Source organism: Apus apus, chromosome Z (genome assembly GCF_020740795.1).
Source record: "Apus apus isolate bApuApu2 chromosome Z, bApuApu2.pri.cur, whole genome shotgun sequence".
NCBI classification, from domain to species: domain Eukaryota; kingdom Metazoa; phylum Chordata; class Aves; order Apodiformes; family Apodidae; genus Apus; species Apus apus.
The window spans coordinates 17,906,592-17,919,474 of NC_067312.1; the positions used below are offsets into that span (position 1 = coordinate 17,906,592).

General features: G+C 36.5%; 1 protein-coding gene across 1 annotated transcript in view; it reads left to right on the top strand.

The window, feature by feature from the left end:
* Positions 1 to 12,883, top strand: part of ITGA1 (integrin subunit alpha 1) — a 77,806-nt gene that overhangs the window by 18,984 nt on the left and 45,939 nt on the right. Inside the window, exons 2-5 of the mRNA XM_051641996.1 lie at positions 8,105 to 8,225; positions 11,135 to 11,247; positions 12,125 to 12,213; positions 12,304 to 12,418. Coding sequence (XP_051497956.1) covers positions 8,105 to 8,225; positions 11,135 to 11,247; positions 12,125 to 12,213; positions 12,304 to 12,418 — 438 coding nt within the window. The remainder of the gene's footprint in view (positions 1 to 8,104; positions 8,226 to 11,134; positions 11,248 to 12,124; positions 12,214 to 12,303; positions 12,419 to 12,883) is intronic.

Sequence of the window (12,883 nt, forward strand, 5' to 3'; positions counted from 1 at the left end):
CTGCCCTCAGAAGTATATTAATTTGTCTGCAGTGTTTGGCAGTTTTCTCTGATTTTTTGACAGAGTATTTTTATTTTATTTTTCAAAGATAGCTTGCTAGTTGTCAAGGGAAAAACAAGTCTGCAGCATAGTTTGAAAAAAACAAACCTAAATATATGTAGACAGAGACATTTGCAATTCACATCTGAACACTGACAGGTAGGAATTTATTCCAAGTCACAGGACTGGCCAGTGAGATGAATATTCAGTGCTTTCTGTTTCCATAATCCTGTACTAGTATATAAAGCATGAGAAAGGTGGGCCATGTTAAATAATGGCAAAAGTCACCACTCTTTATCTTCTCAAATGAAACCTTTAAATGGAGAAGACGCATGACGCTTAGTGTTGAACACATACTATGCTAAAATCTCTGCCTCAAAATTTCTAATGCATTTCTTCAAGTGCATGTTTTTATCATTAGCTTCAACTCTGATACTGTAAAATACTCCTGATTCAAAGATGTAATTAAGTGATTGTTAGCCATAATAGATTAGTGCTATGTGAGGATGATTATACCATTTTTTAAATCAGGTAGTGATGGGTTGACCTCCTTGTGCTACCTGTTGCACATGCAGCTACATTTTTTGATTGAATCATAGGCATAATGTTGAAGGAACTATTACCTGAAGTGATTTGTGTGATTGCATAAGCTAGAAAAGGTATGGGAGCTATTTGCTTAAGAATGATTAAAAAAAAAAACACAACTGGGTTTGCTTCTTTCCATTATGTTACAGAATTTAGTTTCTTATGAAATCTGAAAAACAATACTTAGAAATATTTAGAAATTATATCACATTATAAAATTTTGGATATTCAATTGGTGTGATATTTGTTCAAAAGAAACTGCAAGATTCTTACCACATCTACTTGGTCTTTGATTTAGCCTAAGAGCAAAAAAAATTAATTGGAAATACATAAAGAAGTTTTAGGTCAAATGAAAAATCAATATGAAAGAATTTAGTTTGGGGCTTGCTACAGAGTTTAATTCCGCAGCAATAGCTACAGCTGGCTCACCATGCTGGTTTCAACAAGGCCACACAGTGGAAAGCCACAGCAATCTGCAAAACAGGGATTCAGTGTAATTGAGCATGTAGAAAGCTTGTAGAAAACCAGCTAAAACATCATACTTGACTCTTTCAAACAACCTAGAGGAATTTTGTGCAGAGGAAAACCTACAGGTCCATGAGCAGTTTTGGAGAGTATTGTGAATAACATGGTTTTCTTAAGGTTGAAGAGTTCTTGTTTTATTTACTTTTTGCACAAATTAATCTCTTGCTCCTTTTTAAGATTATGGAGTTTATTTCAGAAAATAACACACACATTTATTTTTCCAGAGCTTTCAGTGTGAAATGTGAGTTAATTATAGATGTCTATAAATACCTTCCATCTCAAAAAAAAAAGGTCAAGAGATAAAGGGTTCTGGGGACTTACAGATAAAGCTAGGGGGTAGGAAACTAATGTTAGAATGGGATGTTCAGGAGGAAATAGTCTTTGATAGCAAAGGAGAATGGTCCTAGAGGGAAACACAAAGACTGTAGGGACATGAATGTAGTTCTGTGTTGATGAAAGAACTGCTTCCAAAAGATGGACTGGAGATCATTGGAGATAAGCTGAAACATTTTCTAGGAATTTTTTCTATTCTGTCAACCTGCTAAAGTTGCTAAGCCTCTAGTCACTGGTCTCACAAAGTATTCTGTATGTGACTGCATATTTCTAAGGTTTTCTCTCCCTTGTTTGAGAAACTGCAGAGAATTTTGCCAGTGAGAGAATTACTTTTTGAACTTTGAACAAAATAGTTGTATTCTTTTGACTGTCAACCAAGTGGGGTACGTATTCTTGGGCTATGTATTATATTTCCAAAAGTTTTGCCTGTTGCATTGTGTTACTCATTTGAGACCACATACAAAGCATTGATTTCAGGCTTGACACCACATTAGAAAGCTATTTTCCAGTAGAAATTATTCAATACAAAACCAGCAAAGGGAGCTTTATTAAATGGATTGTATAAAGCATTTAATTGGTTTTGAAAAGCATGTGGCTACTGAATCTGGAACCACTTTCAAATATATATTTCTTTGTCTCTTTGGGATATGTATCTACTTTTAGTAAGAAGCCTTGTTTTTATTACTTGGTCTCATTCCAGAAAGTCAGTCTTTTGCTCTTCAAAGGTTAAAGATTAAAGAAAAATTGCTGGAGGCAAAATTATACAGAGGTTCTTTTGTAGCCCTGAGAAATAAAAGGCTTGGTTTAAGCAGCACTGGAAAAGTTTCAGAAGTTGAAACTTTCATACACAGCTTGATTTGAAATACGCTGATATTTAGCCAGCCAGAGCTGAATGCAGCAGGAACTCCTACTGCAGCCTCCTTGGCCTTCCGCTTTAAGGCCAGAGAGCACATTGACCCCTGAGCTCACAGACAGCAATTGTACCATGCCATCATATTTTCTTCCACTTGGGATGTCTGTCACTAAATGACTCTTTTTCATAAGGCCATTTGCTGGTCCAGCAAAGAATCCACTTTCACTTGTCTGAGCCATGATTTCACAAATAGCATTTTTATAGATACGTCTTTGCAAGTAGATGCGTGTTTAATCTTCCCTTGCTATATGCCAGATGCAGTCTACAAGCCAAAATCATGGCATTTTGTTAAGGCTGCTAAAAGATCCAGCTTCTGGGAAATTTTCTTTGCTGAGCCTCAGTGCTGCACTTTCTGAAGGACACAGTTCATTCTCTGTTACCAGCTTGATTGCAGTTTGCTGACAGCAGTAGTATGGGCTTGCCCATGCCAGCACACAGTGGTATGAATTTCCTCAAGTGAAACACTTTTCTAATTACAGAGGGTGATACTATTTGCCACCGTTTTGAAAATAAGCTTTTCTTGGAGGGGAAGCCTACGCTCCCAGTCCTGCTGCCCTTGCTGAATGACTATCACCAGCACCCCAGTTGCTTCCTTTTATGCTGTTTGCTTTGTATGTTTTCTGAGATCACAGAATCACAGAATCACCAAGACCTTTAAGATCATGAAGTCCAGCCTATGACCTAACACCACTACATCAGCTAGACCATGACACTAAGTGCCACATCCAGCCTTTCCTTGAACACATCCAGGGATGGTGCCTCCATGACTTCCCTGGGAAACCTATTCCAATGCCTAATCACGCTTTTCCTGAAGTACTTCCTAAAACCCAACCTAAACCTCCCCATGGAGCAGCTTCAGGCCAGGCCCTCTTGTCTTGTTGCTAGTTGCCTGGAGAAAGAGTCCAGCCCCCACCTGACTACAACCTCCCTTCAGGTAGTTGAAGAGAATGATAAGGTCCCCCCTGTGTCTCCTCCAGGCTAAACAACCCCAGCTCCCTCAGCCTATCCCTATAAGACTTTCCCTCTAGTCCTTTCACCAGCCTTGTTGGTCTCCTCTGGACCTGCTCCAGCACCTCAATATCCTTCCTGAAGTGAGGGGCCCAGAACTGGACACAGGACTCAAGGTGAGGCCTCACCAGTGCTGAGTATAGGGGGAGAATCACATCCCTGCTTATGCTGGCCCCACTATTCCTGATACAAGCCAGGATGCCATTGGCCTTCCGGGCCACCTGGGCACACTGCTGTGTGACAGGAGACAGATAGTATTTTGCAATATCAGCATAACATATTTTTTAAGGGAAATCCGTTATTGTCATATAAACTAGGACATCCTTCCTAATAACAATTAGCTTTCATGGAATCATAGAACTATTCAGGTTGGAAAAGACTCTTGGGATCACCGAGTCCAACCATCATGCCTACTACAGAGTTCTCCCTTAAACCATATGCACCAACACAACATCCAAACGACCCTTAAACACATCCCAGGATGGTGACTCAACCACCTGCCTGGGCAGCACTATTCTGTGTTGCTGTGTTGCACTCCTGTGTTGTTTGTAGGTTTTCAAGATATCCTTGCACCACCAAGGATACATGCTGTATAAAACATTAGAGCAATATTTTTATTAATTTTATTATTTTTTTCTAGTATTTTTGCAAGTTTTCCAAGCATCTGATAACTCCATCCAACATTTTAGTCTTATTTTAATCTTGAGCTTGTATTTCACTCTTTTATCTTCCAGGATGGAAGGAGTCTGATCTTTTTTTTCTGCAATGACTTTGAGTTTCCCAGTATCTTCCAGTTGTGTGTACTTTTTTGTAAAACATTTATACTTGTTTGTTGTCCTTCTTAATTGCATTTAGACCTGCTTTGTTTCATAGAATCATCATAAAATCACTTAGGTTGGAAAAGACCTTTAAGATCATCACGTAAAACCATTAACCCTTCTCTTCCAAGTCCAGCACTAAGCCATATTCCCAAGCGCCACATCTAGACAACTTTTAAACACATCCAGAGATAGTGGCTCAACGACCTCCCTGGGCAGCATGTTCCAATCTCTGACAACCTTTTCAGTGAAAAAGTTCTTCCTAATGTCTAGTCTAAACCTCCCCAGGTGCAGCTTGAGGCCATTTCCCCTTGTGCCATCACCAGTTACTTGTGAGAAGAGACCAGTGCCTACCTCTTTACAAAAAGATTTCAGTCTCCTCTTGTAAAATGCAGACAACTTGATGAGGACACCTTAAACACTATAGCGACTAGTGTGAAATAGAAAAAAAATAACACTGACCACATGCTGGTGGTGAGTGGTTCCATGCAGCCAATGTGTAAGCCCTGTTCAATGCAAAGTGCAAATGTGTCCTTTCTCATTTTTGAAAAAAAAATAACATTTGTATTTCTTAGAATAACCACCATTTATACAGGATGCAACTATTATTTGCTATAGACCAGACACAAATAAAATACACTAACTGAATTTACTCTCTTCTCTTGGCTAAATCTGTCTTCATGGTGTCACTTATTATGGGTGATTCACAGTGTCATCTTTTTCATCAGTTAAGAGCCAGGCAGTAGGCTTTGTTCTACAATTCAGGTTATGTTTATGTCCATCCCTTCTAGAAAAACAAGAGTGCCTATTCTGTTTGCAAAGGTTAGAGTGACCAGGGAATATGCACATGGATAAGTGGCAGGGATATCTAGTTATTGCACAGTTTAGAAACAGAATAACCACACAGACAGCACGACCATTTGGTTAAAAGAGCTCATTAAATAAAACAGAAAAAAATTTATTAGTGGCTACTGGACAAGTATGAGCTACTACTCTACGTTTGTAATAGAAATAATATTTGGTTTGTTGTCTTGGTGACTGAGTGCTAACCTTTCACGTATAGGTACAAACTGTGCTCAGCAAGGAATGCTGCATACATCAGCTCATGTTCTCTTCAGTTTAAATCAGCAGGGGGAGGGATGTTGTCCCAGGTTTTATACAGTGCCTCATTTCTTGTGGAACATGAAGTTAAAAGCTGTAACTTCAATTTTATCCTGTGATGAATGCTTATATTCTGTATTTCTGATCTGTATTTTTAGTCATTCCATGAACAGAACATGAAATAATTTAAAATATTGATTTAATTTACCTACATTAATTGTGATTAAGAATATAATCAAAACAATGTACCCTAAAAAAAAAAAAAAAAAAAAAAAAAAAGGCATTTTTTTCTCCTTAATACCCATAACTCTCAATTAATCCTGTGGGAAACTGTTCTTATCGACAAGGTCTGCAGGTCTGTACCTTGCTGTGTGGACCCCATTTTATTTCTGGCCAGTCTGGCCCATCTAGCTTCTTTCGATTCCTCTAGCTTATTTTTTAGAAGAACACTTATTATTGCTGGTTCTAATTTGACCTGACTCAGAAGCATGAGGATTTGGGAGGTTAGTAGCAAATAGCTGGTATTCTTTGTCTTCTAGTTTGCTTGGTTTAGCATTTCACATTTTTATAGTTTCTCTTACAGCTATGAGGATTACAAGTGTATTCTTTGTATATATTGTGTAACAGGTTCAGGAAACCTTAAGGCCATTTAGTACAGTGAACACGCAGTAAAAATCACAGTAGTTGTCAATACTGCTTTGTTGTAAAGAAATTCCTTGTGTGTTGGCCAATGATGGTGGAGGGTACCATGAAGGAGTGTACAGAGCACAGAGCGCATGTGTAAACTTTGGTAGATTATTTAGGGGCTAATGAAAACGTACTTATGGAAACCTTTTAGAGGAAAGTCAACAGGTATAGATTTTGCATCTACAGCTCTTTGACTAAATCATGAACTTAGACACTTAGTTTAGCTGGTAATCTTATTAGAGCCATAAAGTTGTCTAGATGGTAGGTTACGAATCTAAATGTTGAGATCTGAATTCCACACATAGTGTAAAAAATAATAATAGCAATAAAATTTACTCCAAAATCTAACAAAATAAGGTGTAAACCAGAGATAGCTTGACTGAATTTTAAAATCTCAGTTTTGTTGATTTTAATTATGCGTAGATAACGGAGAGTAGGGGAAAAAACCCACCTATTGCACATGAACAAGCATAGATGAGTTTCTTCAGACATAAACAATTAAGGAAGACGAAAGATGCATGGATTATTTTTATTGCAAATTATTTCCCATGAGACCATCTGCCACTATTTTTTTCTTATTGCTTGCAATGGAGCTTTTCTGAAGAACAAAAGTAAACTCTGTTTTGATTTGTTCACTTCCTTGTATTTCCTGACTCTGACTGAAGGAAGAAAGGCTAAAAATAACACAAATGAAACTTTTCCTTTTTTGCTGTCCAGTGAAACTGGAAATACCTACCAAGTGATGAATAGTCTTTTGTGATCATTTTACTGCATTAAGCAGGAAGTAGGATGCTGAGAGAGACAGATTAGCATTGACCACTTGGGAGTTTAATTTTAGTAACAAGCTTTCTATGAGAATATCATAATCTCAGTGGTGATTAATACAGATGTATTTTAGTAACTGTATGTTATTTAGATGCTTTGACATGCAGCAAGTGTTATAGATTTGTATCTTTATACATACCTGTTAAATGTCAGAAAATGTTCATTAAATGCTTATTTAAAATTAAAGTTGTGCATAGTTGTGTTTTTAAGTAGTCTTGATGTTCTACAAATTCAGCTGTTTTTTGGCATTCATGTATTAAATACACAGCTCTGCAGCAGCAGTCAGTGGTTACTTTTGAAACTTCAACATGAAAAAGATGGAGGAGATTACTATAAAAATTAGAAAGGAAAAAAAAGAAAATAGGAATAGCCTTATTTTTATATATTAACAGTAATTCTGGCTTCTTAATAAGCCTCACAGTGGGTTGTGATTATCCCTTCACGCTGGAGATTTCACCCTATATACCTAATTTTTCTGATACTTGCTATACAGACATATTTTTATTTTCCCTGATGATGATCACTGTGCTTTAGGGCAGGGCAAATCAGTCTGAAGAAACATCTTCTCTCATGACTTATCTCATTGTAATCCAAAAACACCATTGTAGAGCAGCTTTTCCTAAGTGGATAAATATTGGATTTCTGCAAATAGGCACATACTAATAAAGCATCTAGTTGCATTAAAAATCTATTTAGTTATTTTCCAAATATGAAAGATTTATAGTTACTCTAGAACAAAATGAAAAGACAACTATTTTATTTTCTTCTAATGTAGATTAAAATTATATACATCTGAAAGCTTTTCCATGTTCTTTCTCTATGTGTGCCTTCTGTAAACAGTTGAAAATTGATTAACTCTCAAGTCTACAAAAGCTTGAGAACTACCACCTTGAATGAGGGAAGGAGCGTTTTGAGAAAATTTTTTACAGTAGAAATATGTGGCGCTACAAGGAGTAAAAATAGCTCAAAAGTTGTTTTATTTGCTATCAAAGGTAATAATATTTTATTTAATGTTATTTGAATTGTGATTTCCAAATGAATGGCAGATAGGTTTTGGATACAGAAGTCTAGTTCTGCACCTCACTGAAGTTATCTGTATATGTGTGTATTTGAAGTTTGTATTTCAAATCTCTTGCTGTCGGTGATAAACATGCCCCAAATGCTATGTTCAACCCTTGTCTTGCACCCCCTGTTAAGTCATAACTGAACCTTGATATCTTAAAAGCCCTCCATTTTAAGTGTATTACTACATATTACTTTTTTTTTAAAGCTCTCTTTCACTTCATCGGCTCTTCCAATGTTGATGTGAAAAATGCAATGACCTTCAGTGGGCCCATGGAGGACATGTTTGGGTACACAGTTCAACAGTATGAAAATGAGGAAGGGAAATGGTAAGCTGCTTTTCTTCCTTTCTTAAATGGAAACTCCAAATTATCAACTGTTCGGTGACTCAGGTGATATACTAGTATATGTAGTTTTGCTCCATATCTAAGGTTCACATTCTGTCAGTCATATTTCTTAAACTAGTGCAGAATCCTAAGGAAACCTGAAAAGACTGGTACTGAAAGATCTAAATTTATAACTATATTTATTTCTTCAAAGATTTAAATGAGCTCACAAAGCGGGTAATTTGCTTCATTGATGGAGCAGAGGAAGTTTTGTGTTACGCCTGAGCACTTTTTTCCATTTACAGAATAAAATAATGTATTTTTTCATTGTGCTAATGTATTGACAGTGAAATTGCTCCTGTTTTACCTACATAATCTGTGTATTTTTTTCTAAAGTCTTCTGTCAGAGGTTGTCTGGAATGAATTTTTTAACTGATTGGAAGATTTCACTGTCAAAATATTTATTGATACATTACTCTGCCTTCTCTTTTCGGGTGCTGATCATGTTTTGCAGTAGGTAATGTATTCACATTTGCAACTTGAATTCTTCATCTTAACCTGCCCTTTCCTTCTTGTTGTTCTCCTGTATTAGAAGTTGGTGTGCTTACGGGTTTATTTCTTCTCAGTCTTTTGATAAACATCTCCTTATACTTCTATCTTGTAAGAACAAATGTCACAGGCTAACCATTGGGCTGGAGGACTGAAATAGCAACTGGATGGTAAAATGTTTGGGCATCCTGAGATCTTCATCATTCAGTGCAGATTGCCCTGGTTTTCCCAGAGCTTTGCAAGTAATTGCAATTCTCGGTAAACCCAGGGACTTCCACAGGCAGCCTGGGACAACAGGCATGTGACTGTGTGACTGCCAGATCAGGCTGTTCTTCACTGCCTAAGGAATATCCCCCATGAGAGCTGGGGCTATCTGACTCCTAGAGTCTGTCCACCATTAGGCACAAGGGATGTTCATGGAACTGAAGTTGCAGAGCCAGCTTTTGAAAATGCTACCTCTTGATTGCCCAGATCGTAGGATATTTAAATATACATCTGCTTGAGGGTCATGACCTTCTCTGAGCCAATTTAGATTTTCAGGAAATAGTACCCATTCTAGGAGCTGGTATTTTGCAAAGTGAGCTGTATTGTTGTAAACTGTAATGAAACCTTTCAGAGCAAAAACTAATACAAGCTGGAAATGGTGACTGTTCCAGTTGCTGAAGGAAGACAAGAATCTAAACTTCTGTGCTTGATCTGAACATTTCTGAAATGAAACCCCAGAGCTGCAGTTATATTGCCAAGCTTTCAAGTTGTTTTCAACATAGCAACAGCCAGAGCAGGAAATCTGTAGATCAACAGTTAAAAATAAATATACAAAGCAGCTTTGTGATGCTATGTCAACTGCTGTAATGCTATCTAGATACCACAGATAGAGCTTTTCAGCAACAGATGTTCTGTAAATCTATCTGTGGTCGCTTCTCAATAAAATCTAAAAAATTCCCCATCCAAAAGATAAAATAGCCTTTCAGACCACTTCCCTCTGTGCTCGGGGCTCACTCTTTCTGAGGAAGGAACAGAATGGGGATATGATTCTGCTGAACATTGATCACCCTTCTATGGGATGTCAAGCACACAGCTTCTCTGCATTTAAATGGAAGTCAAGTATGCATGATGGGCTGCAGTGCATGTTTCTAAGTTTCGGTGTAAAAAATATATACATTACAGCAAATAGCTTGAAAGATCAGTCAGAGCCAATATATACTCAAAGCATTTTATTTTACTTAAGAAAGAATTAATTTAATAATGAAAAAAAATCATAATTTATCACAATCCGCTATTCCAGTATGTTGTTTTTAGAAGTTGGATTGTGTACTGGGTTTAAATTCTTCTTTCTGTCTTTTTAAAATCTGCAGGCTACATTTTACATTTTAGTATAGTTGTCATTCTATTCAAACATCTTCTGTCCTGGACTAATTAATTTATGGTTGAAGTTTGAAATGGTTCTCTCAGTAATTCTTCACCATCATCTAAGTGTCCAGGAACAAATCTTTCTGAACTATTACTCTTAATGCCAGGATTTCTGTTTCCATTTTATGCTGTGAATTCTAATACAACCCATGTTCTTCCTTACATATTTAATGGAGCCAGTTGTTATCTGCTGAGTAATGCCTGGCTATTTAGTGTAGCTAAGGAAGATCTGAGAAAACACTGTCCAGCTCTAAATAACATTTGCTGCTGAGAACTGGATTTAGTAGTGAATGCTAATTTGTGGTGCTTACAAAGTAATTTATGAGAATAGTGATTTTTAATCACACCAAATCTTGAAAAATATGGACAGGATAAATGTCCTTAATATTATAAAAATCTGAAATTTATTTTAATAACCCTTTAAATATAATTATTTTTAATAATGAGAGTAACAACTACATACTTTACATTGCTGGCTCACATCACTTAAGACTGCATTTTTCTTCTGAGTGCTTGTGAGCCTCTCCTTTGGCATTTGATCTCTCAGCATTACAAATATATTTTCTTCTGAACTATATTAAAGATCAAGGAGATAGTAATAAAATACCTATTTCCTTCTGTATTACTTTTAATGCTTGTCATCCACCGAAAAATATTACTTTTATTTTCCACTGGAGTTTTTTTAAAATGTTATTCTGTTGTGTAATTTGGTATACAGGCACATTTACTTTCTGTGTCCATATTGAAGAGCAGGCACATTTACTTTCTGTGTCCATATTGAAGAGGAGGCAGAATGGCTGCTTTTGCTTGTATCTAAATTAGCATGAAAAATACTTATCTTGCTCTCCATCCTGTACTCTCTGTACAGGAGCTTGCTGTCTCTGTAAGTTTTATTTGCTGACTTTTGTGCCTTTTAAGAAAGAGATATTTCAGGTAACTTATTTCATTTACAGGGTACTTATTGGTTCACCATTAGTTGGCCAACCTGAAAAAAGAACAGGAGATGTATACAAATGCCCTGTAGGAAGGGACAGCCAATCACCCTGCATAAAACTGAACTTACCAGGTATGAAAGAAAAAAAAGCTGTATCATGTGGAGGAATAAGAGGGGTCAGATCTTACAAGATTTTAACTAGCAAATGTGCATGAGAATATCTTCTATAGAAATAATTTACTTAGGACTTCAGAGCTAAATGTGAAGGGTGTTGTGTTTTTAACATAAAAAATAGCTTTGATTTTAAAGTTTCACATTGTCCTGTGGAAACTGCCTGTGTTATTCAAACTTTATTATGACTGGCATTAATTGGCTGTGGTTTGCAGTCCTGGTCATGCAGCCACAAAGGCCATGGAGCATACGTTCATAGATTACCCTTTCCAAATCTCTGAAGCCAACAAGAGCCTTCCTAATGCCATCAATAAGCATTTGATGAGCATGTAACTAACCAGAACCAGGCTGAGGCATCTTCAAATTACATAGGTAAATATTAAACATTCTCTTGATCGTGTCAAGAGATACACAATGTAGACAGGAAGAGACGGTTAATGTGAATTTCACTAAATACACTTGTCATTACAACATTATCTTCTCTTTCCCTGTATAGAAAAGGTAAAAAAATGAATGTTTGGTTTCTAATTAATAAAACTATGTGAACAGTCATCTCTTGCTTTCATTCTGCTGTTATTTTTACTTTTTTTCTTTTTGCAGTTCAAGAAAACTATTTGAGACAGCAACCCAGAAAAATTTTCTGGGATAAAAGCCAAGCTCAGAGATTTTTCTTGATTATTGCAATTGAAGAAGGAGGAGGAAGGGTGCTAAAATATTTGATGAAACCAGTGTCAGTCTGGGTTTTATTTTAGAAGCTGGAAGCTCCATGCTAGGGGATATATACTTTAATATTTTGTTTTCATGTTCCCAAATACTTAGCATTTTGATCTATTTATAGCTTCTACTTCAGTTCCTAATGTTGTGGAAGTAAAAGAAAACATGACTCTTGGAACAACGTTAGTGACTAACCCAAAAGGAGGCTTTCTGGTAAGGAAGGACTTTTTGCCAAGTTTAAAAGAAGTCTGCTATTTGCTTAGGTACCATAACAACGTTTCACCCTTTTAAAATTTTTTAAAGGCATGTGGACCTCTTTATGCTTATAAATGTGGACGTTTGCATTACACAACTGGAGTTTGTTCTAATGTCAGCTCCACTTTTGAAACCGTCAAGGCAATTGCTCCGTCTGTGCAAGGTACGCATGCCACAGGAATTCTCTTGTGTGTCTGAAAATACTAAGTGCCAGACAAGACAAATGTATACACATAGGCATACCAAAAAGTATGAACTCCTTAACTTAGCTACCAGCATTACCAAGTTTAGTAAATGTTTTCATTGTCCGTATATAACCTAAATTCTTGCTACTTTTGGAATTTATCTCAGTATAAACAATTGTTAGAGCACTATGTAACATCCAAACAAAATTGCTAAAAATAGTTGCTTATGTTTTTTCCTTATGGCCAAAAGACTTTTTAACTAGTGACTGTATATTAAGACCTAATACAAACCAAATTTAATAATATAAATAAAAATCTTAAAGACCTGGTCCTTTGAAAAAATCCAAGAGAAACAGATTGACATTGAAGAAAGCAGGAGGCACTAGTAAATACTCCAGTTATGTGATCTGCTAATTCCATTCTTAAATTTCTGCTTGCAAGAA